The following is a 22,573-nucleotide window of genomic DNA, read 5'->3' as shown; positions in this document are numbered from 1 at the left end:
TGTTTTACAATTACTCTGTTGTGCTGTTTTTGATGTTTGATGTATAAAAACAAAGACTGTAGGCCGGGATTTTACACTCCTGCATGCGTCAGGCAGGAATGCCGATGGGAACACAAAATCTCGCAACAGGTCCAAATCACATTGCGTTTCCGTGGACACACTGTTGCGATTGTCCCTGTTTCCATAACGGCAGAGTTATGTCCCAGTAACATAACGGCAGATATGGACTTTGACTTTTGGGGGGCTCATGCTCTGCCTCCAAACCGAGACCTCCCCCATGATGTCATGCTCCACCCCTCCAGTAACATGGCGCTCCACCCCGGTCATGTCAAGCCACACCCACCAGTGATGTCAAGCCCTGCCTCAAATGGCATCAAGCCCCACCCCCAGGTGTCATCATTGCCCTCCTGACTATGCCCAAACTCAGTTCAATGCAAGCCACAAAAATACAGACAAGTACACAAATCACCGCTTCAATACTTTTTAACTTAAGAAAGCAAGCTTGTAAATTATGAATTCACATCCATAATACAAGCTTCAGGAACCCAAAAAAGTACAAGTACACAAATCAGTGCTGACTGTTACAGTGCTTTGTAACTGGTGAAAACAAGCCTGTTATTGATTAATTCAAATTCACAATGCAAGCCGCAAAAATTACACAAGTAACAAATCATTGCTTTACTGCTTTTTAACTTATGAAAACAAGTCTACCTGTTGTCAGCATGATGGTAGAGATGGTCACTATTGCGATCTATGTGTCTTGAGGCGAACAAACATGGAACTGGCCTTTGAGCAGCGAGATGGAGAAATCAGCCAATGATATGACTGCAGCACAGGACAATGCAGGACAGAATGAGCCAGAAAAAGTCCAGTGCAGGAGCAAATATTCCATCAAGTGGAGTCCAGTGAGTCCAAGTCCAATATCAGTGACTTTACTGGCAACTGTCTGGCAGGATTCCATTCTTTGTCCAAAAGAGACTTTCTGAAGGCCAGTATTGAGAGCAATGGGGGATAGCAGTTACTCGCTGGTTATAACTGTCTACATGTGACAGCCATGATATCAGACCAGCAAATCGTGGTCCGATTTGAACAACAGAATTTTAACAAGAGAATATGGAAATGGGACGTATTTTAAAGATTTTCTTGCTTCATCCCTTGCTGACATGGCAATTTAGATAACCTTTCTTCTGCACTTTTTCTTCACAAAGTCATCAATAACACCACCATAGGTAAAATCTTATAAAGATGCAGCATTTCAATCGGATGTATTACCCAACTTGTCCAATGTTCCTGACTCATCATACTTCATAGATCATTTTTAACACTTTCTAATACAGAGAACGTTCACCGGAAGTATTTGTGACAGGTATCGTTAAAAATATTTTCAGAATGGTTTCCACATTTGGAAAGATTGTCCACAAACCATCACATACAAGTCTGCATAAATCAGCTGGTGATCTCAAAATATGGAACTCATCATTATTGATGAAATGAATGAATTGTTTCATCTTCATCTTTCATAAAGATTTGTATCTATGTCCTCCCAATAGAATTCAGCTTTTTTTTACTGCAGCAGCAATCTCATCCAAATTTCTGTCGAAAAGCACGGAAAATAATTCAACAATTTTCTTCAGAGCTTCACTTCTACTCTGCAATTGCACCATTATTGTGTCACAAATACCACTAACAGCCTCCATGATGATCTTCTCTTTCCCTTTTAAAGTGATTTCATTGTCTCTAGTTTCAGCAAAAACAACTTCCTGTGTCTTGTACGATTCTCATCATCAGAGGGATCTGTATTCTTTGTACTTCCACTGAAATATAGTCATTTTGAAATCCAGGACAAAACTTCTAACTGAGGCTAACAATTGTGAAGCAGTAAGTGGAGTTGTATCAACATTTTGCAGCGATTTGCTGATGGCGTTGATTCTTTCAAGTAAATAGTTCCACATCACTTTAAAAACTGCAATATTGCACCTTTTCTGCTGAGGATTTTGCTTCAGCTTTCACGTGTGGTTTCTCTGAATTTGATGTGGCTATGTTAATAAATGTTCCTTTATATCAATAATATTCAATTGTAAATCCAAAACAGCATCTGTACGAGTGGACCTCCTGGTGTCACAAAGTCTTTTGACTGTCAAATCTTTTTCATGTGCCTGCTCCAAGCGTGATTGCAGCATATTCCATGGATGCGTGGAATATGCTGTAATGCTCCCCCACCCCTTACATTATCCACTCATGTCGGCATGAGGGTATGCCAATATGAATTACGATTGGTCTTCTGTGGCGTACACATGTCGGAGCTGGAGGAGCTCAGCTGAGTGCATCACTTGGGGAGAGGGCCATGCCCAGGCATTCCTTGGCCCTGCCCCTTGTCACTACTCCGCCCGCTACAACACTCTGCAGAAAAATGTAAAAATACCGCCCTCTGTTTATGAAGTGCTTTCTTTTCATGACCGCCAGATGTCTCAAAGCACTTTGTAGCCAATGAAACACTTTTGAAGTGTACTCATTGTTATCATGTAGGAAACGCAGCAGCCAATTTTCACACAGCAATCTTCCACATTCAGCAATGTGATAATGAGCAGATAATCTGTTCCTGTGATTTTGGTTGAAGGATAAATATTGGCCAAGGCATCGAGCATAACTTCCCCGCTCTTCTTCAAAGTAATACCATGGGATCTGTTACATCCACGCGAGCAGGCAGGTGGGGCCTCAGGTTAACTAAATCCCATCCAAAAGACAGCCCCTCCGACAATGCAGCAATCCCTTAGTCCTGTACTGGAGTATCAACCTCGATTTGCGTACTCAAGCCCTGGAGTGGGATTTGATCCTTGTCATTCAGCAATCTGAATGCTACAAGTGAGTCACAGCTGACACTGTTAGCAATGTTGGGTGGGGAGCCCAATGTTTGAGTACATCATGGTATCTGTACTCCAGTTTGATGTGCAAGAACATGGCAATAACGGAGTGACAAGTTTCGAATCCTAATTGGATCATTGCTGATGCAGGAGGCTGTCAGACTGATGCTTGGCCTCAGGGCTGGAGGTCACATCAGCAAATCAGGCATCTTGACTGCCCAAGTTTGAGAATGACATTCAAACTCCTCGCTCTGCATGCCAGACAATGAGATGGGAACCAAGGGGAGAAACGCCTTTCAAAATAATGATGAGGGGGAGATAAATTATTTACAGAGCCAGCAGTGTGAGAGTGTGTGTACATGTCATTTTGCATTCCTTACAGTTTCTGTTGTCCTTCATTTTTATGACCTATTAATAATTTTTTTTAATGGCTGCCGTATTTGAATAGACAAAAAACAAAATAGCAAGAAGGCATATTTATTGTGAGAATATGAGGACGTAAGAGATAGAAGCAAGAGTAGGCCATTTGGCCCCTGGAGCCTGCTCCACCATTCAATTAAATCATAGCTGATCTTATTGTGGCTGTAACTCCACTTCCCTGCCTGTACCAGATCTCTCTCCCTCTCACACACACACGCACTATTCAGTGATTCCGTCTGCCTTGTTCTCGGGAATAGATGATACCAAAGATTAACAAACCTGAGAGAGAGTAAATTTCTCCTTACCTCAGTCTTAAATGATGGAGACCCCATCTTTTGCAACGAGGATTCTCCAACCTTGCCTGCGGCTGTGATTGTCCAGCCCCATTGCTGTGAATGGAGATTTGGCTGAGCGCCAAATTCTCCATTCTCGCTGGCAGCAACATTGAAGCATTCCAGCCAGTGTCCCCAGGTTCTATATACTGCAATAAGGTTACTTCTCGTTCCTCTAAATTCAACCTAGTAAGCGTTAAATCCCTGCTTAAATAAAGCGACCAATTGTATGCATAAAGCATAAAATGCTGTGATATTAAGAAAAATGTGTTGCTGTGGGCTTGTTTCATTAGAATGATGGAGACAGTGCACAGATTCTAGATGGTAATCTGTACTGCACTGATTAAGAAGGGTTTCAAAACTTTATAAATCCTGGTTGCCAACTTGTTGATCACTGTTGTAGCTGTTGCCACCCCAAAGTTCTGGCTATGTTATTCATAAATAGCAATGTTGTTCCCTATATACTATTTCAGAACGAGCTTGTGTTTGTCTCACACTTTATCCCAACCTTAGGATATCTCCCATCCGATGATTTGCTTCTGACATGTAGCCGCATTTCTTTAAGCAATTTAAGCAACAACGGATTATTACTTTCTTTGTCTCATGTTATCCATATTTTCCTCCAGATGATAGTAACTAGTGCTGCATATAGTTTAATTGCTCAGATGGTAATTGGACATACGCCAGCCTGCACCAACACTTTGATCCCATCTGCATATCAGTTTTCTAGCAAGAGTCATCAGGCAGTGAGAAAGATGCCCTGCCCCTTCCTCCTCCTCCTCCTTCCAGGCCCCAAAACTATTGAGCACGCGGCGCTATACGTTGAATTAGTTTAACTTCACGGAGCTGACTTGTTTCTTGAGTTATGTTTTCAATCAGTTTCACAATAGGCAAGATAGAAACTATCGTAAGTCTAGCACTTGATGGGATTTTTGCTCAGTACTTCTGTTTGTGTGAAAACAAGTCCGTCTTGTTAGTCAGTCTGATCTGAAAGCTCACTCCAAAGTGACTGCAGAAGCACAATGTTCAGAGGGAGAACAAGGCAGTGTCTGTAATTTAAACCAGCTGAGGTCGGGTAGGGTTGCTGCAAAGTGAGATTCTCCTACAATGACTTTGTTGCACAATGAGCTAAACTTAGGCAGCTATTTTAATTGAGTGTATGAAGTTAGAGCATAAGGAGAGCCTTACATCAAATATGACAGAATCTTCTGCTGAAGTCACCTGTCTGAAAAATTCCTCGTACTAAATATGAAGGAAATTAACTTTTTCGTACTAAACCGTGGTTGAATTGACTTCTTTATTTTAGCGTTGTTGGACAATCTCTTCATGGCATTGTTGAACTTGTCCTGGGAGGTATTGCGTTTAGCCCAGAGTATCTGCAGAAACCCTGTGTAGAAAATGGTGCGATTCAGCCCTTTGGACTGAACTCTTTCTCTCCTGCTTGGTTCCCAGATGAGGCAGGGGGCATTTTTGGTGAACACCGCCCGAGGAGGATTGGTCGACGAGAAGGCTTTAGCTCAGGGGCTGAAAGAGGGAAGAATACGAGGCGCTGCCCTGGATGTTCACGAGAGTGAGCCCTTCAGGTAAGATGCACACACAGTTTAACAAACCCAGACCTGAGGATGTTCATCCAGAAGGTACAGTATGACAATGCCTCAAAGGGTATCAGGAAATGTAATCCTGAGGAGCCCTGCATTAACTTGATATCCTGAGGTGCTTGTAAAAATTACATTGTGGTGGCAACAGGCAAAGTTTGCAAAAAAACAGAAGTGATCGAGGTAACATTTTTTAAAAATGGCAACGAGCAAAATGGATTATACACAGTGAACCAGCCTAGTGGCACAGATGAGCTACAAACCATTGGTGTTTTGCTCTTGTAGTTTATAATATAGTCTGGCTGCTGTGCAGAGGGATCTGGGCTTCCTTGTACACGAATCCCAAAGATTTAGGATGCAAGCAATTAGGGAGGCAAATGGAATGTTGGCCTTTATTGAAAGGGGGCTTGAGTATAAAACCAGGGAAGTCTTGTTACAGTTGTATAGGACATCAGTAAGACCGCACAGTTTTGGTCTCCTTTCCTCAGGAGGGATATACTTGCATTTGAACCAGTTGAGAGAAGGTTCACGAGGCTGATTCCTGGGATGAGGGCGTTGTCTTGTAAGGAAAGGTTGGGCAGGTTGGGAATATATTTACTGGTGTTTTGAAGAATAAATGCTGATCTTGTTGAAACATGTAAGGTTCTAAAGGGGCGGCAGGGTGGATTGACAGTGTAGATGTTGGGAGAATCTAAAGTTTTGCAAGCACGGGACTGCTACTATACAGAAGCAACGCTTTCCACTAACTGAGTGTTGCACTCAAGGCAAAATGCCATTCTGCCTCCCACGCAAATGAGTTACGTATATGAATTTCATTGCCATGCAATACCTAGTATGTGGGGCATATATCCCAAGGACAGGTGGATCATATCAAACAATGTGTCCTTCGGCTGTTCTCAATAGGCAGAGTACGCCTGGCCATACTTAACCAGCCCATGCTTGTAAAACTCAGAATATAATGTTAGATGTGATTCCATGTTGGACAGCACTTGTTGAATAATTCTGAGTGTGCTAAGAATTAGGCCAACAATCAATGTAAAATTATCAGTCCGGCTTGCAATGTGGCTCATTACGCTTGCTAAAAGCTACACATACTCATGCGCAGGAACCTTGTAATGCCCTAACTATGTTAGGGGTTGTGGGTTTTAAACATAAGAAAAAGATATGGTTTGCACATGTAGATTCAATGTAACACACAACAGGTTTATTGAAAGAGATGTTGCCTGCACAGAACAGACTCTGAAACAGCCTGTGAAACATCCCAAATTACATCACCATCAAATCATGTGACTGGCTCTTAAAGCAAACACGCAACTGCTTAAATATATAAAAACTTGCCTTCTGCAGGCAAAGGGAATATGTCCAGGCATTTGAATTAAACAAAAGCATGGGAAACAATAGTCGCCTGGCGCATTTTCTGAGGCAAAACCTGGGCCAATCACAGTCAACTTGCCAACCTTTTTTATGCTGTATATATTGTTGCTCCTTTGAGATTTGGCATTTTGTATCTGCCCTGATAAGTGCAGGATGAAAAGCTTTGACAGAATGTCTTTTTTTTAGCAATAATCAAATTCTGTGCCATCAAACAACTATTTGTAAAATATTCAATTCCACTGATTGCAGCAGCACTGAATCTTGGCCAGGTACGTCACAGTCCATCTGCACCACCACCCCATATGAATTTCCAGTTTTCTACATTATGCCGGAGGTGATAGCAATGACTAACTTCACCTGAAAGTGAAGCTCCGGGTTCAATCAGCCCTTATTGGTTCACACAGATTGACTGTGTGAGCCTCCAGCAGTATTTTCTCTCTTTTTTTTGACATTTTGTACTACAAATCTAATCAAGGTTTTAAGGTATAATCTGCACTACAACATAATCAAATCAGTTTTGTGTTGTATTCCGACCTATCCCCGCAGCTTCAGTGATACCTAAATATCACTTCATATACATCAAGGATATTCCAGAAAACCGAGCACAATCATTTTGTCAATTTACAGAATTCTGTTCACTGGGGAGCAGTGCAAATATGCAGAAAATTAACTTTTTTACTGTATGCATGTTGTGACAGCCCTTCGTTGTGGACTGTTTCAATGCATGCTGACCTGCATTGTTCATCTGAAGAGGTTCAGTGAATGAGCTCAACTAACATGGGAAGAAACCCGGTGTCTCACCACAGTTCAGCATCAGTCTGGCGACCTGCAGAAACCTATTTCACGCCTCGGTTGAATCACATGACCATGCAGATAAAGAAACTTGTTCACCTCCCAGGTTACTAAAACAGTGGTAAGTTAGTCATGTCTATGCCGAAATAGTGAGTTTAAGATTGCAGAAGACTTACCTAGCTGCAGAAAGCCACACAACTAAAACCCCCAAAATAGGCTTATATTTTCTAAACACAACGACAAGCTGGAAAGGCCTCTTTTCACTATTTACTGAATGACAACAGTGATTATGGGCTAGGTATTAGCTCATGGAGGGGCGGGGGTTGCGCTGCATCAGCGACGGGAAACCTGGAAGTCTTGAAGTCATGGATTTTTTTGTTCTGTAGGTTTCTCACCCACAGCCGGCCTGACCGGCTGCGTGGGCGGCCTGACCACTGGCCAGGTGGGAAATCCTACAGCACACGACTGTAGAAAGGTCTACAGGCAGGCAGGTCTAGTGGAGATTGTGGAGGGGGGGAATAAATGTGATGCTGAATGAAAGGGGGGACCAATCATGGTGGTTGGGTGAGTTTAAGCGAGGAAGCAGTTGGTGGTTGAGTGAGTGGGGCGTATCTGGACGCGGTGGGTGTTGTAGGCAGACAGATTGTGGGAGGGGTGGGTGGTAATTGGGTTGTTTGTTGAAGGAAGCTCTTCATGACCCACAACTAAAGGCACCAAACTCGGGGATTCTGCCTCTTTGCTTCCATTTGACAGGTTTCCTGAGGCCTGGAAAATCCAGGCAACTTAAAGGTGCTTAAAAAGAGAACCTTTGTCAAAAGGAAGGCAAAATAATAATAAATAACTAACCCATCTCCTGCAATAGTCCACCCCTCATCCTATCTCTGTTAATGCCAGAAATGGGTGGATTGGGTGCTGTTTTGGCTTTCTAACTTTCCAACCTCCCACCCAAACCCTAACCCAGCCGTTTTTGAGTGGTTGAAATTCCCTGTTAGATTTCGGAAATACTAAACTGGCTATAAAGCACGTTGTGATGTATTGAGGTTGTGGAAGGTGCTATATAAATGCATGTTTTTTTCTTTCTCGCGTTGAGGGCCTGAAGAAACTGACCGCAGCATGAACACCCACAAATTCATTTGGCAAAAGGACCCCAAACACATATCAAGTCTCCAATGTGCATAACTTGTTTAAGTTGAAGTTTATTTATTAGTGTCACATGTAGGTTTACATTAACACTGCAATGAAGTTACTGTAAAAAGGACCGAAAGCCAGTTTCAGGTGACCTGGGTGCTGATCTGCTTAACCAATATAACGGGTGGCATACTTAGAGCATGGACTGAGTGTGCTAATGTCATTTGCCATATTGGACCCTTAGGTGTCTGTTTCATACTTGCAAAATGCACAAAGTGTGATAAAATTCCTAGGCCAAGCAATCTTATGCTTTTTTCCAAAGCCATTTCCAACGTAGGCTGTTAGGGCGAGCACCAAATGCTTGGTGTGGTCTGGGCTCAGTGCTGGAGATATACAGGAGAAACCAGTCACGCAACACCCAGCGTTCAGGAGGAGAATTGGATAGTACCTTGACGTGAAATGTGGATCCTTGTCTGGTTTATTTAGGCTCGTGACCTTTACTTGGTAACGTACTGTTAAAATGTAGTTTTCAGGGAGACAGTGAGAGAGATTTTATTGACAGGGATGGAAGAAAAAGAGAACACGTTGATGGAAGGGGAGAGGGAGAAAATGCGATGTTGTACGTTGATAAAAGGAGAGACATTCTGTTTGAGAGAGAAAAGGAAAGACACCCTTAGGTGTGAGGAGAGAGAGTAACCTTTTGGTGGGAAGGAGGGAATGAGCTAGTTGAATGGGGGAGGGAGCAAAACCCCTTTGGAGAAAGAAAAGCAGGAGGTGAGGGTGGGTGGGTGGGGGGGGGGGGGGGGGGGGGGGGGTAGGGGGCTAGCAGGGTAAGTATAGGGGAATAGGGCCTGGGTGGGTCCGTGCAGACTTGATGGGCCAAATGACCTCCTTCTGCACTGTAGGATTTTATGGGAGCAATGAATATGAGGAAAAAGTGGTGATAGAAATCCAATTAATCAAAATATCTAATATAGAGATAATACTTGAATGGTCTAAATCTAAATGTTGTTGTACTTTCTTAATCAAAGTATTGCAAATCCAGAATTGTTACGAAAGTACTATTCATCTTGTCCATCAATTTCAGGATTTTAAAAGTTGTAACTTCTTAAAATGGTGCATATATTGTTCCTCTGGTATTGTAAATATTCATTCTATAGGCGAGGCATTTGTTCTATTTATTACAGAGATGACGAGGGATAAAGCCATGAAGGAAACTTTAGGTTCAGGAATATTCAGTTGGCGTTCTTGAGTGCTGCTCTTTTTGGCTCTAAGTTTAAATGTTTATTTTATTAATATCACAAATAGGCTTACATTAACACTGCAATGAAGTTACTGTGAAAATATAGATAAAGGAAGTTAAAATTGGAAAGGATTGACCTTTAGAACCTGACTACATATGATAACACTGAGGTTTTTTATTTGGACAGGCAGTGTACGTGGATGTAAGATTTTTATCAGCTTATAAATGGTAAATAAGATTTAGATTTATACTTGTGGTAGAACTGTACATTTATATTGGCAAACTGAATGAACAGTTTCCAAAAAAAATGAGCATCATGTTTCAGATTAAGAAAGATCCTTCCTTGTGGATGTTTGTAATAAATAAGTCTTATTACTATGGCACCTCAGCTTCCTGCAACACTTAGCTATAGTTTCACGTCACCTCAGACGTCCCTGTGCTCATCTTAAAGTGGTTAGTAGTAGTGCTCAAATAGACTTTGCTCTTAAATTACATTATACTGTTAACAAGAGGCAACTGTTTCTATATTGTACATATGGATCTCATTGATGGCCTTAAACCTGTACACATATATACACGTCAGCATTTGTAAGTGGCTATAGGATATAGAAAAACTCATTTCTCTTTCTCCTGCCTCTAGCCCAGCACAGGTCTGGTTTGAATTTAATCGTGGGACAAAATCCTGGAACACTCACCCTAACAGCACTGTGGGTGTACCTATACCACGTCGACTCCAGAGATTCAAGAAGGCAGCACACAACCACCTTCTCAAGGGCATTGGGAGATGGACAATAAATGATGGCCTAGCCAGCTATGCCCATATTGCACAAGAACATTTTTAAAAAAGTTTCCCAGTCTGACTCACCATCCTATTATGAGGATGTATTCAACAAGCGTGCCAGGCAGGGGAGCCATTGCCAGATAACTTTGCCAGTGATTTCAAGGCAGTAATGGAGCTACTCCCTATAAATCATCGCGTCCATAACACTCACCAGTTCTGGTGCCCACAGCTTTATTTCTTTAGCTGGGTTTTCACACTGAAGCAGTGCATTTCCTTAATCCTGATAAATTTGCACACATTTTGCTCCTTCCATAGTGCAAGTTCTCTGCCCTATTGCAAGTGAGCTGTGCAAATTGCTAACCTTCTTTCAATTTTCAATCGATTTTGTGAAAAGGTATAACTGCATGCTGTAGTACCTCAGGTTTATAGTGTTATTATTCAGTCACCAAGCCCTGACAGTACATTCACTGTATTGTGCTTCTCCATATAAAACAATCAATCATACAAAGCTTTTAAACAAGAGGAATGGATAGTTATCTATGTTACAGGCAGTCACAAAATGACCATCACTACGAGAAAAGTTCCAACTTCAAGCTGATTTATGGCAAAGAATATTGAGACTGAAGTGTGCCACTTAATAAGTTTTTCCACTAAGTAATTTCTATATTTCAATGGGAAAATAGTCACCGCATGTACAGGTATCACTATTAGAAATGTATGCATATTTTATTATGTATCATAGAATCACTACTGTGCAGAAGGAGGCCATTTGGCCTATCGAGCCTACACTGACAATTCCACCCGGGCTCTATCCCCGTAACTCCACATATTTACCCTGCTAGTCCCCTAACACTAAGGGCAATTTAGCATGGCCAATCAACCTTATCTGCACGTCTTTGGGAGGATACCGGAGCACCCGGAGGAAACCCAAGCAGACACGGGGAGAATGTGCAAACTCCACACACACAGTCACCCGAGGCTGAAATTGAACCTGGGCCCCGTGCGCTGTGAGGCAGCAGTGCCAGCCGCTGTGCTGCCCCTCAGGTTTCCACGGGGAAAAGGACTCCAATAGAAACTCCATTGAGGCATCGAGTGGCAGCTTTCGCACCTTTCGCAGCTCAGAGTAGTGAAGAAAAACTGCTGCCTAGGTGCAGAGAGACAGGACACTGCTGCTTTCAAGAAGTAGGGAAAACTGCTAAAGACCAAACAGGGATAATTTCAAGGGTTCAGTTTCTGTTCAAACAAAAGAAAATGAGAAAGATGGGATCCTTGAGGATTTCAGGCACAGGGAGTCATCGAGGTGATGGAATTGGTCCGGAAGACTAAGGCGAGGTGAAACATTTGTTGAAGGGTGCTAGGAGTTTTGACCTGACGTGGTGCAGAGTGCTGCCCTCTGCAGGAGAGCTGACTTTGAGATGTTCCTTTAATGCGACACATGTGCCAGAAGCGTGCGGTAGCATAGAAGTGTTTTGTAAGACATATTTTGGTTGCGTTACTTAGTTTATGTGAAACATACCTTCTTCCTTAGTTTGTTATATCAGTTGTCTGTGAATAAATGTTTGAACCAAGTTGATTTTAAACTCTGTTATAGTAAAGTCTTTTTAAAAAAAGTGAGATCTTGTCCATCGGTTTATTTCTGTTGGCGTCATAGGGATTCAATTCTTCTAAAAAAGTTATCGATCTCTATGAGGATAGTTAAACAATCGTTTGATGGAGATTTAACCAAAGATTGGCATGACTGAGGAACTTGCTACCACTGACAAGTGATTGAAGCAAATAGTATAGATGTGTTTAAGGAGAAGCCAGACTAGAATATGAGGCAGAAGATAATGGAGGGTGACAGTGATAGATTTAGATAGGAAGAGACTTGTGTCAAGCGTACACATGGTGAGCATGGTGGCTGGTTGGGCTGAGTGGCTTGTTTCTATGACGTATATTCTATGTAATCTTATATAATGTGACATGTGATTAATACGTGTTTTAATACAGTAATTTAGGCATCTCATTGCTATTATGGGTATTGGGGTCGCTTGCCTTCTGTAGCAATCTCCAACCAAAGAATGCAAGAAGATTAAATGTTACTTCCTACAAGTAGAGTCTGCGAGAGGATTGAGCATTGCGTTAATGCTGCTGGCCATGTCAGCAAGCAGAGACTGCTGCTTTTAACACCATACTTGACCTGAGCAAACCCCAGGTGTCCAACAACAATGTAGACAACTTTGATCATTCTGGTTAGGTGCGTTTGCCACATCAGCTTGAATTGTTCACTGCTTTGTCTTACTGGCTTGTTTCACGTGCAGAGTGTAGTCAGAATGAATAAAAGTTGATGTTTTTATTCCTGTGCAGTTTTACACAAGGCCCATTGAAAGACGCTCCCAACTTGATCTGCACACCACACACATCCTGGTACAGTGAGCAGGCGTCCCTAGAGATGAGAGAAGCAGCTGCCACTGAGATTCGTAGAGCTATTACAGGTGAGACCATCTGACAGTGAGATGTAATTTAGATGCAATTTGAGAAACTTTAACAATAATGATGCTTATCAATGTGTAATTATGGAAAGGTGTAACACTGAATATAAGTAAATATTTTCATCAATCCGCTCAAAAGATTATAATTTGATATTTAAAGCATATTTAGAATTATTTTAATCGCAGTATGGGTGTGACAATTTAGGAGTAAAATAATGGATTTGTTCGCACTGCGTGATCTTTGCTGACAAGGGTAGTATTTCTTGTCCATCCCTCACTGTCCTTGGGAAGGTGGTGGTGAGCTGCCTCCTTGAACCGCTGCAGCCCGTGTGGTGTAGGTACACCCACAGTGCTGTTGGGGAGGAAATTCCAGGATTTTGACCCAGTGACAGTGCAAGAAACATTTCCAAGTCAGGCTGCGGATGTTCCCATGTACCAGCTGTTCTTGTTATTCCACGTGGTGGAGGCTACAGGTTTGGAAAGTGCTGCCGAAGGAGCCTTGACAAGATGCTGCAGTGCACCTTGTAGATAGTACACACTGCTAACATTGTCCATTGGTGGCGGAGGGAGTGAATGTTTACGCTTAAATTATTATTAAATTGGTTGTGTTTGACATGAATATATATGGTTGTACCTTGGTCATTCTGATATCCTTGCCCTTCCTTCCTCTTTGCCTCCCCGCCCCCCCAGGCCGAATTCCAGACAGCTTAAGAAACTGTGTAAATAAGGATTACTTTGTTACAACAGCAGCCTGGCCAACGATGGACCAGCAAGCTGTCCACCCAGAGCTCAATGGGGCCACCTACAGGTAAGAGGATTATTTATTTGTGTATTTGAGGGGAGAATAAATTCAGATCCAATCTCTTACTAGATGCAGCTAATTTAATTTTTATAATTTAAATTTACTTCCATGCGCCCAGATTCCTCGCTGTCCTTCATCAGCCTTTAAAACATTCCATTTTTGGGTGCAGATACTCTACAGCAAACATTTTACATTGACACCTAACACTAGAAATGCTTTGCTGGGGGCGTCTAGGTCTAGCTGGTTGTATTTTTGTCTGAAGCTCCTTGGATAAACAATATTAGTACTGTGAGGCATCTCACTTTGTGACTGGGTTAGGAGATTGGGTTGCACAGTGGTTAGCACTGCTGCTTCACAGCTCCAGGGACCTGGGTTCGATTCCCGGCTTGGGTCACTGTCTGTGTGGAGTTTGCACATTCTCCTCGTGTCTGCGTGGGTTTCCTCCGGGTGCTCCGATTTCCTCCCACAGTCCAAAGATGTGCGGGTTAGGTTGATTGGCCATGCTAAAAATTGCCCTTAGTGTCCTTAGCGTAGGTTAGAGGGATTAGTGGGTAAATATGTCGGGATATGGGCGTAGGGCCTGGATGGGATTGTGGTCGGTGCAGACTCGATGGGCCGAACGGCCTCTTTCTGTACTGTCGGGTTTCTATCATTCCATGATCTTGGGACTGCCTCATACCCAGGATCTGAGCTCAGACTTTTTGAATAATGGTTCTCATCATTAGCGTTTGTTGTAGCCTCTCCCATAGCAGAATGCTAATCCTTCCTCCAGTGTCAGTCTTGGCAAAACAATAACACTCTTGCCTCTGAGTTGGAGATGCCATCTTTGGGGTGAGATGTTTATGACTGAGGCCTGTCAACCACTTGGTAGTGTTATACAGCTTTAATTTAAACATCTTCCAAGCATTCCAGTTTAATGAGACCAACAAGGACAGTAATTCAATTATTTTTTAATTTAACACTTCTAGTACCAACTCAAACATAAACAGTTGCAACTCTTTAACTCTAACTGAACTTTAACTCTAAAACCGACCATCAACTTTAACTGAACATCAACTTTAACTAAACATCAACTTTGACTATTTAACTGAAAATAGACACTACAGAGTTTAGGAAAACCTTAGCCAAGAAATATCCTTGATTCTAGAATCTATCTTCTCCTTCTCTGAAGCATCCTTCAGGGCACAAGTCTTCTTGCGATGGTTGGTCTCTTTGAGTTATCGCTGCCAAACTCACATGTCTCTTTATCCACAATTCTCCACTCGCTTCCGGAAGATTCTCTGTCATCCAGCCAATGAATTGATCCAAAACCCCAATTACATCATTGGATTAGGCCAATCAAATGCAGGCAAAACAGTGGCAGTGGTCACTTCAGGTCTCATCTCTCTAGGCCCCTTAAGTGCATATTGTTTACATTCCAATGCCCAGATAAGGAACACTGGCTCCAAGAGTCTGTTTAGAACTCATCCCTGCCCAGGACAAGCTGTTGAATCTGACACTTTCTGTCCTTTGGTAAATTCTAGGCCACTGACCACAAGAAATCCCAGCACAGTGAAAAAACAACTTAAAGCCACTATTGCCAATATTGTTGTTAAATTATTGTTGCAGCCATTCTTTCTCCATCCACAGTAGGATGGTCTGAGGTTGTGAACAATGATGACATTGTGTGACCCTGTTGCCACACTGTCAATATTCAGCTCAGTGAACTGAGGAAATTCTCCCTTTTTTTGACGAACAAATGCGCTGCTGATTGTAGCAGAGATATTAACTGCTCTGCTTAATATTTTAACTTTATTCTACAAGTGACGATGCAGTGTTCTTAGAATATTCTAATTATGACTTTGACACTTATCATAGTGGATTTTTAACTAACACTTGAGAACAGTGTTACAAGAAGTCTTAAGTCTATTTTTTATTCATTCGTGGGACATGGGTGTCGTTGGCTGGCCAGCATTTATTGCCCATCTCTAGTTGCCCGAGGGCAATTGAGAGTCAACCACATTGCTGTGGCTCTGGCGTCACATGTAGGCCAGACTGGGTAAGGACAGCAGATTTCCTTCCCTAAAGGACATTAGTGAACCAGATGGGTTTTTTCCAACAATTGACAATGATTTCATGGTCATCAGTAGATTTTTAATTCCAGATATTTTTTATTGAATTCAAATTCCACCATCTGCCATGGAGGAATTCGAACCCGGGTCCCCAGAACATTAGCTGAGTTTCTGGATTAATAACCTAGCGCTAATACCACTAGGCCATCGCCTCCTCTTAATTGCTTAATAATTTTGCTAAGTAAAGACAAACATTGTACATATTGTTTGGTAACTCCTGCTGACTGACTGATCCTCTGTGCGTGGGCTTCAGTTTAAAGTCCAGCTCTGATACATTCACCAGTCACGGCTGGGAGGAGCTTGTCAGCAATGCTAGATATTGGACAAGAGAACAAAGAACAATACAGCACAGGAACAGGCCCTTCGGCCCTCCAAGCCCGTGCCGCTCCCTCGTCCAAACTAGACCATTCTTTTGTATCCCTCCATTCCCACTCCGTTCATGTGGCTATCTAGATAAGTCTTAAACGTTCCCAGTGCGTCCGCCTCCACCACCTTGCCCGGCAGCGCATCCCAGGCCCCCACCACCCTCTGTGTAAAATATGTCCTTCTGATATCCATGTTAAACCTCCCCCTGCCTCACCTTGAACCTATGACCCCTCGTGAACATCACCACCGACCTGGGAAAAAGCTTCCCACCGTTCACCCTTTCTATGCCTTTCATAATTTTATACACCTCTATTAGGTCTCCCCTCATCCTCCGTCTTTCCAGTGACAACAACCCCAGTTTACCTAATCTCTCCTCATAACTAAGCCCTTCCATACCAGGCAACATCCTGGTAAACCTCCTCTGCACTCTCTCTAAAGCCTCCACGTCCTTTTGGTAGTGTGGCGACCAGAACTGGGTGCAGTATTCCAAATGCGGCCGAACCAACGTTCTATACATCTGCAACATCAGACCCCAACTTTTATACTCTATGCCCCGTCCTATAAAGGCAAGCATGCCATATGCCTTCATCACCACCTTCTCCACCTGTGACGTCACCTTCAAGGATCTGTGGACTTGCACACCCAGGTCCCTCTGCGTATATACACCCTTTATGGTTTTGCCATTTATCGTATAGCTCCCCCCTATATTAGCTCTACCAAAATGCATCGCTTTGCATTTATCTGGATTGAACTCCATCTGCCATTTCTTTGCCCAAATTTTCAGCCTATCTATATCCTTCTGTAGTCTCTGACAATGTTCCTCACTATCTGCAAGTCCAGCCAATTTCGTGTCATCTGCAAACTTACTGGTCACCCCAGTTACACCTTCCAGATCGTTTATATAAATCACAAACAGCAGAGGTCCCAATACAGAGCCTTGCGGAACACCACTAGTCACAGGCCTCCAGCCGGGAAAAGACCCTTCCACTATCACCCTCTGTCTTCTGTGACCAAGCCAGTTCTCCACCCATCTAGCCACCTCCTCCTTTATCCCATGAAATCCAACCTTTTTCGCCAACCTACCATGAGGTACTTTGTCAAACGCTTTACTGAAGTCCATATAGATGACATCCATGGCCCTTCCCTCGTCAACCATTCTAGTCACTTCTTCAAAAAACTCCACCAGGTTAGTGAGGCATGACCTCCCTCTCACAAAACCATGCTGACTATCATTAATGAGTTTATTCCTTTCTAAATGCACATACATCCTATCTCTAAGAATCCTCTCCAACAACTTCCCTACCACGGGCGTCAAGCTCACCGGCCTATAATTACCCGGGTTATCCTTCCTACCCTTCTTAAATAACGGGACCACATTAGCTATCCTCCAATCCTCTGGTACCTCACCCGAGTCCAGTGACGAGACAAAGATTTGTGTCAGAGGCCCAGCGATTTCATCTCTCGTCTCCCTGAGCAGCCTTGGACAGATTCCATCAGGCCCTGGGAATTTGTCAGTCTTTATATTCTCTAAAAAACCTAACACTTCCTCCCTTGTAATGGAGATTTTCTCTAACGGTTCAACACTCCCCTCCGAGACACTCCCAGTCAACACATCCCTCTCCTTTGTGAATACCGACGCAAAGTATTCATTTAGGATCTCCCCTACTTCTTTGGGCTCTAAGCATAATTCCCCATTTTTGTCCCTGAGAGGTCCGATTTTTTCCCTGACAACCCTTTTGTTCCTAACGTATGAATAAAATGCCTTGGGATTCTCCTTAATCCTGTCTGCCAAGGACATTTCGTGACCCCTTTTTGCCCTTCTAATTCCTCGTTTGAGTTCTTTCCTACTTTCTTTGTATTCCTCCAGAGTTCCCTCCGTTTTTAGCTGCCTGGACCTAACGTACGCCTCTCTTTTCTTTTTGACCAGTCCCTCAATTTCCCTGGTTATCCACGGTTCTCGAATCCTACCCTTCCTATCCTTTTTTACAGGCACATGCCTGTCCTGCAGCCTTAATTAAGTCACAATTAAGTCCTTCATTGTGGAAGTTTAGGGGAAGTTGGTACAACCACTCATTTACAATCATCCAATCACTGAGTGTTATTGATGATGGCCAGAGGACAGTTCCTATGCCAAACTCTCTCACCACCCTTAACCAAAGGAAGAGGTTGTCAGCAGAGGCAAGAACAGCGAGCAACACTAACTAAATGATTAGCTATCGTGGTGAATTATAATTGATATTTCATTCACCAGAATATTTTGTTCGACAATGATAATCTTGCAGCTGCCGAGGTTTGATAAAGGTGAACTAACTTTGTTGCTATTCAAGTCTAATTGCTAAATTGTTCTTTAAAGACCAGAACGGCCTAAGAAAGAATAAGGAGGCTTTCGATCAATAAGCCTTTGCCCCCTCAAGATAATTAGTCTGACTTGTATTTGAAAATGAAATGTTGAAGCGTTCATCATTCTTCATGATTCAACTAATTATCGTCCAGAAATTCTATCTTTTCCTGTTGATGTCTCAACAATTGACATTGTTAGTGATATCCTGCAATCCTCTTGTTGTAAAGCCTCAGTTAGAATGGCAGGTAACCCCATATAGGCTGTTAACCGTACACAAATCACTGCTGTTAAATCAGAATTCTAGCAAGGATTGTTAGTGGTATTGTTAGGTTTTAAATCCTCAATGCACTCCCGCCTGGGTTTCAGGAACTTTAAGTGGCTCCAATTTCTCTGAGTGGACTTGTTCAACAATGATGCCACTAGTTAAATTTCAGCCAGGCATTTCACCTCCATTCCCATGTTCAAACTGAGTTTTCACTCAGTGAAGGCACTTGCACCACCTCACCAACAAAATGTATGATGCAGAGCTTGGATTTAGGTTATTTCGACAAGGTCTTTTGGGGCAACACAGTGGCACAGTGGTTAGCACTGCTGCCTCACAGCGCCAGGAACCCGGTTCGATTCCCGGCTTGGTTCACTGTCTGTGCGGAGTCTACTCGTTCTCCCCGTGTCTGCTTGGGTTTCCTCCGGGTGCCCCGGTTTCTTCCCACAGCCCAAAAAATGTGCTGGTTAGGTGTATTGGCCATGCTAAATTCTCCCTCAGTGTATCCGAGTGTGGCGACTAGGGGATTTTCATAGTAACTTCATTGCAGTGTTAATGTAAGCCTACTTGTGATACTAATAAATAAACTTTAACCTTTAGAGTAGTCTCCAAAACCTCTTTGGAGAGGTGGTTTATGGCTTTTTGTCATTGGATGATGGCAGGAGGCTACCTGTTCCTGGCTTAAAGACAGCAAAAAAGGAGTTGTGTGTATTTCTATCTTAAGGGCAGGTTGCACAATGCCTATCAGCAGAAAACAAACTCCTTTTCCGTTTGATCGTTTGATAAAAGTCTAACTGTTGTGAGCTCTCCTCTTCACAAAAACCCTCCTACATTGATGTTTAAAGTTTGCCATATATTTCAGCCAGCAGCTGATATCATTTGGTGACAAAATGCTACAAGGTAAGGAAAACCTATATTTTAAAAGTTGCATTTCACTTACTAGATTAAGTGATGAGAAGCTTCTGTGTCCCGTCTCCGCCAACCCACCCCACCCCTGTGCCTCCAGTCCTAAAGGTGCTGGTTCGTGCAGTGGCTCCCTCCACAGGCACTACCAGTTCATTAATAGTTCACTCAAGTTTCCATCTTTCATTGGCAATGCAAGATGTATTGCTGTCAGAGTTTTCAAACACTGGGCATCACAGCGAATCCCATTCAATCCTCTCACCCAATACCCATAACTGCATTACCTGGCTGTATAGCTCCTTTTTAAAATGGTGTTTGGGTATTGAAGTATTGTTTGCCATGAATGTAATTCAATTTGGAGCCTGGCATGTCTTTTAGGGTGTGTAGAGATATACAAAATGTGTCAATGTTAGATTTTCAAGTGTGTTTTTCAGTTTCTCATTGACTGGAATGCTGATAAATAAAAAAGCATGATTGGTGAGAATTTATCAGTGTCTGAGTCAGGCTTGTCTGTACCTCTTTTTTTGGAAGTTTTGTATTCAATTGATCCTGTCTTCTTTTGTAGGTACCCTCCTGGTATAGTAGGAGTCACACCTGCAGGAATCCCAACCTCCATGGAAGGAATGGTCCCTGGGGGGGTCCCCGTCTCCCATAACCTTCCTGCAGTGGTGCATCCTTCCCACACTCCATCTCCCAATCAGCCCACAAAACATGAAGCCGACAGAGATCACACCACTGAGCAATAGCATATTACAGAGCTCATCCGCTTGTAGGGTTGGGACCAAGAGACACTGAAAATATCATTATAAAAATGGAATATTTATAGGATATTTGAGACCTGAAACTCTTCTAAGAATTTGTACTCTTTACAGCTGCCAGCTTGGGATGTTACAGTGTTATCCATGGATGGGGATAAAAGCTGCATTAAACCCAAGAGAACTCCCTTCACTCAACAGAAACTAAGAAGTATTTTACAAAGTGTGTTTTCCAATGATATGTCCCTGTTGATAAATGTCTGTCACGTTCCCTCATATCTTTTATCTGTTGATCACAAACTTTACTGGGTAGATTTTTCTTATATAATTTGAAATAAGTGTTTGATAGATGACAAGCGAGAGTGAAATGTGTTATTGACAGAAAATGGTAGCCTTAGGTGTGGAATTTTAATAGGTAGCTTGAAGCATTTCCCTTCATCCTCAGGAACAAGCTCTTTTGTATTGTTTGTCAGCAAGTTTGACTTCAAAACATTTGTTCCTCAAGGACTCCCATTTCTTAAACGCTCAAAACTGTTCTTTTCTTCATAATGTGGCATTTTATATGAACTCATCTTAAATGTGTTTTGTCTGGACATTTGAGTCCATCATGGTCTTAAGAGCTAAGTGCATCACAGTGAGCCTGGCGAAGAAGGATGAACTGTAACATGGGATATGACAGCCAGCAGTGATGATCCTTATGGTGTGGTGTTGATTGGAGTGGACTCTCTTCCAGTAAAAAGCATACCAGATCCAAATGTAGAACGTTACAAATCCCTTCTCATTCACTCCTCTTAGATAGAACTCATGATCCAGGTATAACGACTACCCAAGCAGAGCTCTAAGTCATGCTTATGTATTTCCACTATCAATTTTATTTCTTTTTGATACTCAACACACTGGATGTTATCAATCCATTTGCCTGATTTCACTTAAAAACAGCAGCTCATATTGCATTTTCAGTTTCCCGTAAAACATCATTTTTGCTTAATGTTGTTTTCAAATAACAGAAGTGTTTTGTGTTTTATTTTAGTTATACTCAGTTGTCGAGTGAATGACTAACTTGAGTTGAGTTTAGTATTGCACAATATTATTATAACCCATGCAAAGTCCTGATCCGAACATTTATCTTTGCTAAGTATGTGTTTATTGTGATTCCACTCTTTTTATTTTTATTCTAGACTTCTAGCAATCATTTCTTGTATGTAGGTTACAAAGTTTTTTTTAAAAAAAAAATCAGCAAAGACAAAAATGTCTGGCGATTTCTGTGAATTTATGGAAGTGCAGACCACTGCTGAGAGGTGGGAAGGGGGAAGAGACACTGACTATACCTGGATATCAACCTACCCCTTTATAAGATGGGTCATCACCCAATAATGGAGTATTTGTATGTGAAAAACTCTGTTAAAACATTTTTTTTAGGCTAAAGTGTTATCATTTAATCTAGAAAGCTCTTTATTACCGTTTGTTAAACTGTGTCATAAAACTTGCTGTTCTGTTGTTCCGATGTTGTGTGCAGCCATGTTGGGTTAACATTACCTAGTGTTAAACCTTTTTTCACTTGAAACTTTTTTGGTAGCTGTGCAGTGACAGTTTCCAATTGCAGGTAAAATCATTTTTTAAAGTCAGTCTTTCAATTTCTATATTTCTTCTTCAACAATTTGTGTTAACAGTGAAAAATATAAAGAATTAAAAATATTCCAAATTCTGTTTGCATGTGTTTTACTGTCAGATTCTGCTGAAAACCATACCTACACAGAATATAATTCACTATTCGTCCTGTCACTTGTGTAAAATGTTTTTACATATTTATCAAATCTGGAATCGTTTTCCTCAGTTCAAATGACATTTTCAGGCTATTGTTATATCTCTAAACTTTTTTCCTCATTCCTGAGTTTTAAAAACAGAGCGACTCAACCTTTTAGAATCTTACAGTGCAGAAGAAGGCCACTCGGCCCATCGAGTCAGCACCGACCACAATCCCACCCAGGCTCCATCCTCACAACTCCACGCACTTACCTTAGCTATTCCTCCCCGAC

General features: G+C 42.2%; 1 protein-coding gene across 8 annotated transcripts in view; it reads left to right on the top strand.

Annotated features, from left to right (window-relative positions):
- The window catches only part of LOC144500462 (C-terminal-binding protein 2), a 330,141-nt gene extending 307,897 nt beyond the window's left edge, over positions 1 to 22,244 (top strand). For all 8 annotated transcript variants that reach the window (XM_078223412.1, XM_078223416.1, XM_078223413.1 and 5 more), the window contains 4 exons: positions 5,066 to 5,196; positions 12,873 to 13,000; positions 13,688 to 13,805; positions 20,348 to 22,244. In XM_078223412.1, coding sequence (XP_078079538.1) covers positions 5,066 to 5,196; positions 12,873 to 13,000; positions 13,688 to 13,805; positions 20,348 to 20,528 — 558 coding nt within the window. In that variant the 3' untranslated portion in view covers positions 20,529 to 22,244. The remainder of the gene's footprint in view (positions 1 to 5,065; positions 5,197 to 12,872; positions 13,001 to 13,687; positions 13,806 to 20,347) is intronic.
- Positions 22,245 to 22,573: the final 329 nt, after the last annotated feature.

This window comes from Mustelus asterias, chromosome 11 (assembly GCF_964213995.1).
Source record: "Mustelus asterias chromosome 11, sMusAst1.hap1.1, whole genome shotgun sequence".
Classification (NCBI taxonomy): domain Eukaryota; kingdom Metazoa; phylum Chordata; class Chondrichthyes; order Carcharhiniformes; family Triakidae; genus Mustelus; species Mustelus asterias.
The sequence above is the reverse complement of the archived record's forward strand: the minus strand, read 5'-3'. Positions and strand labels throughout refer to the sequence as shown.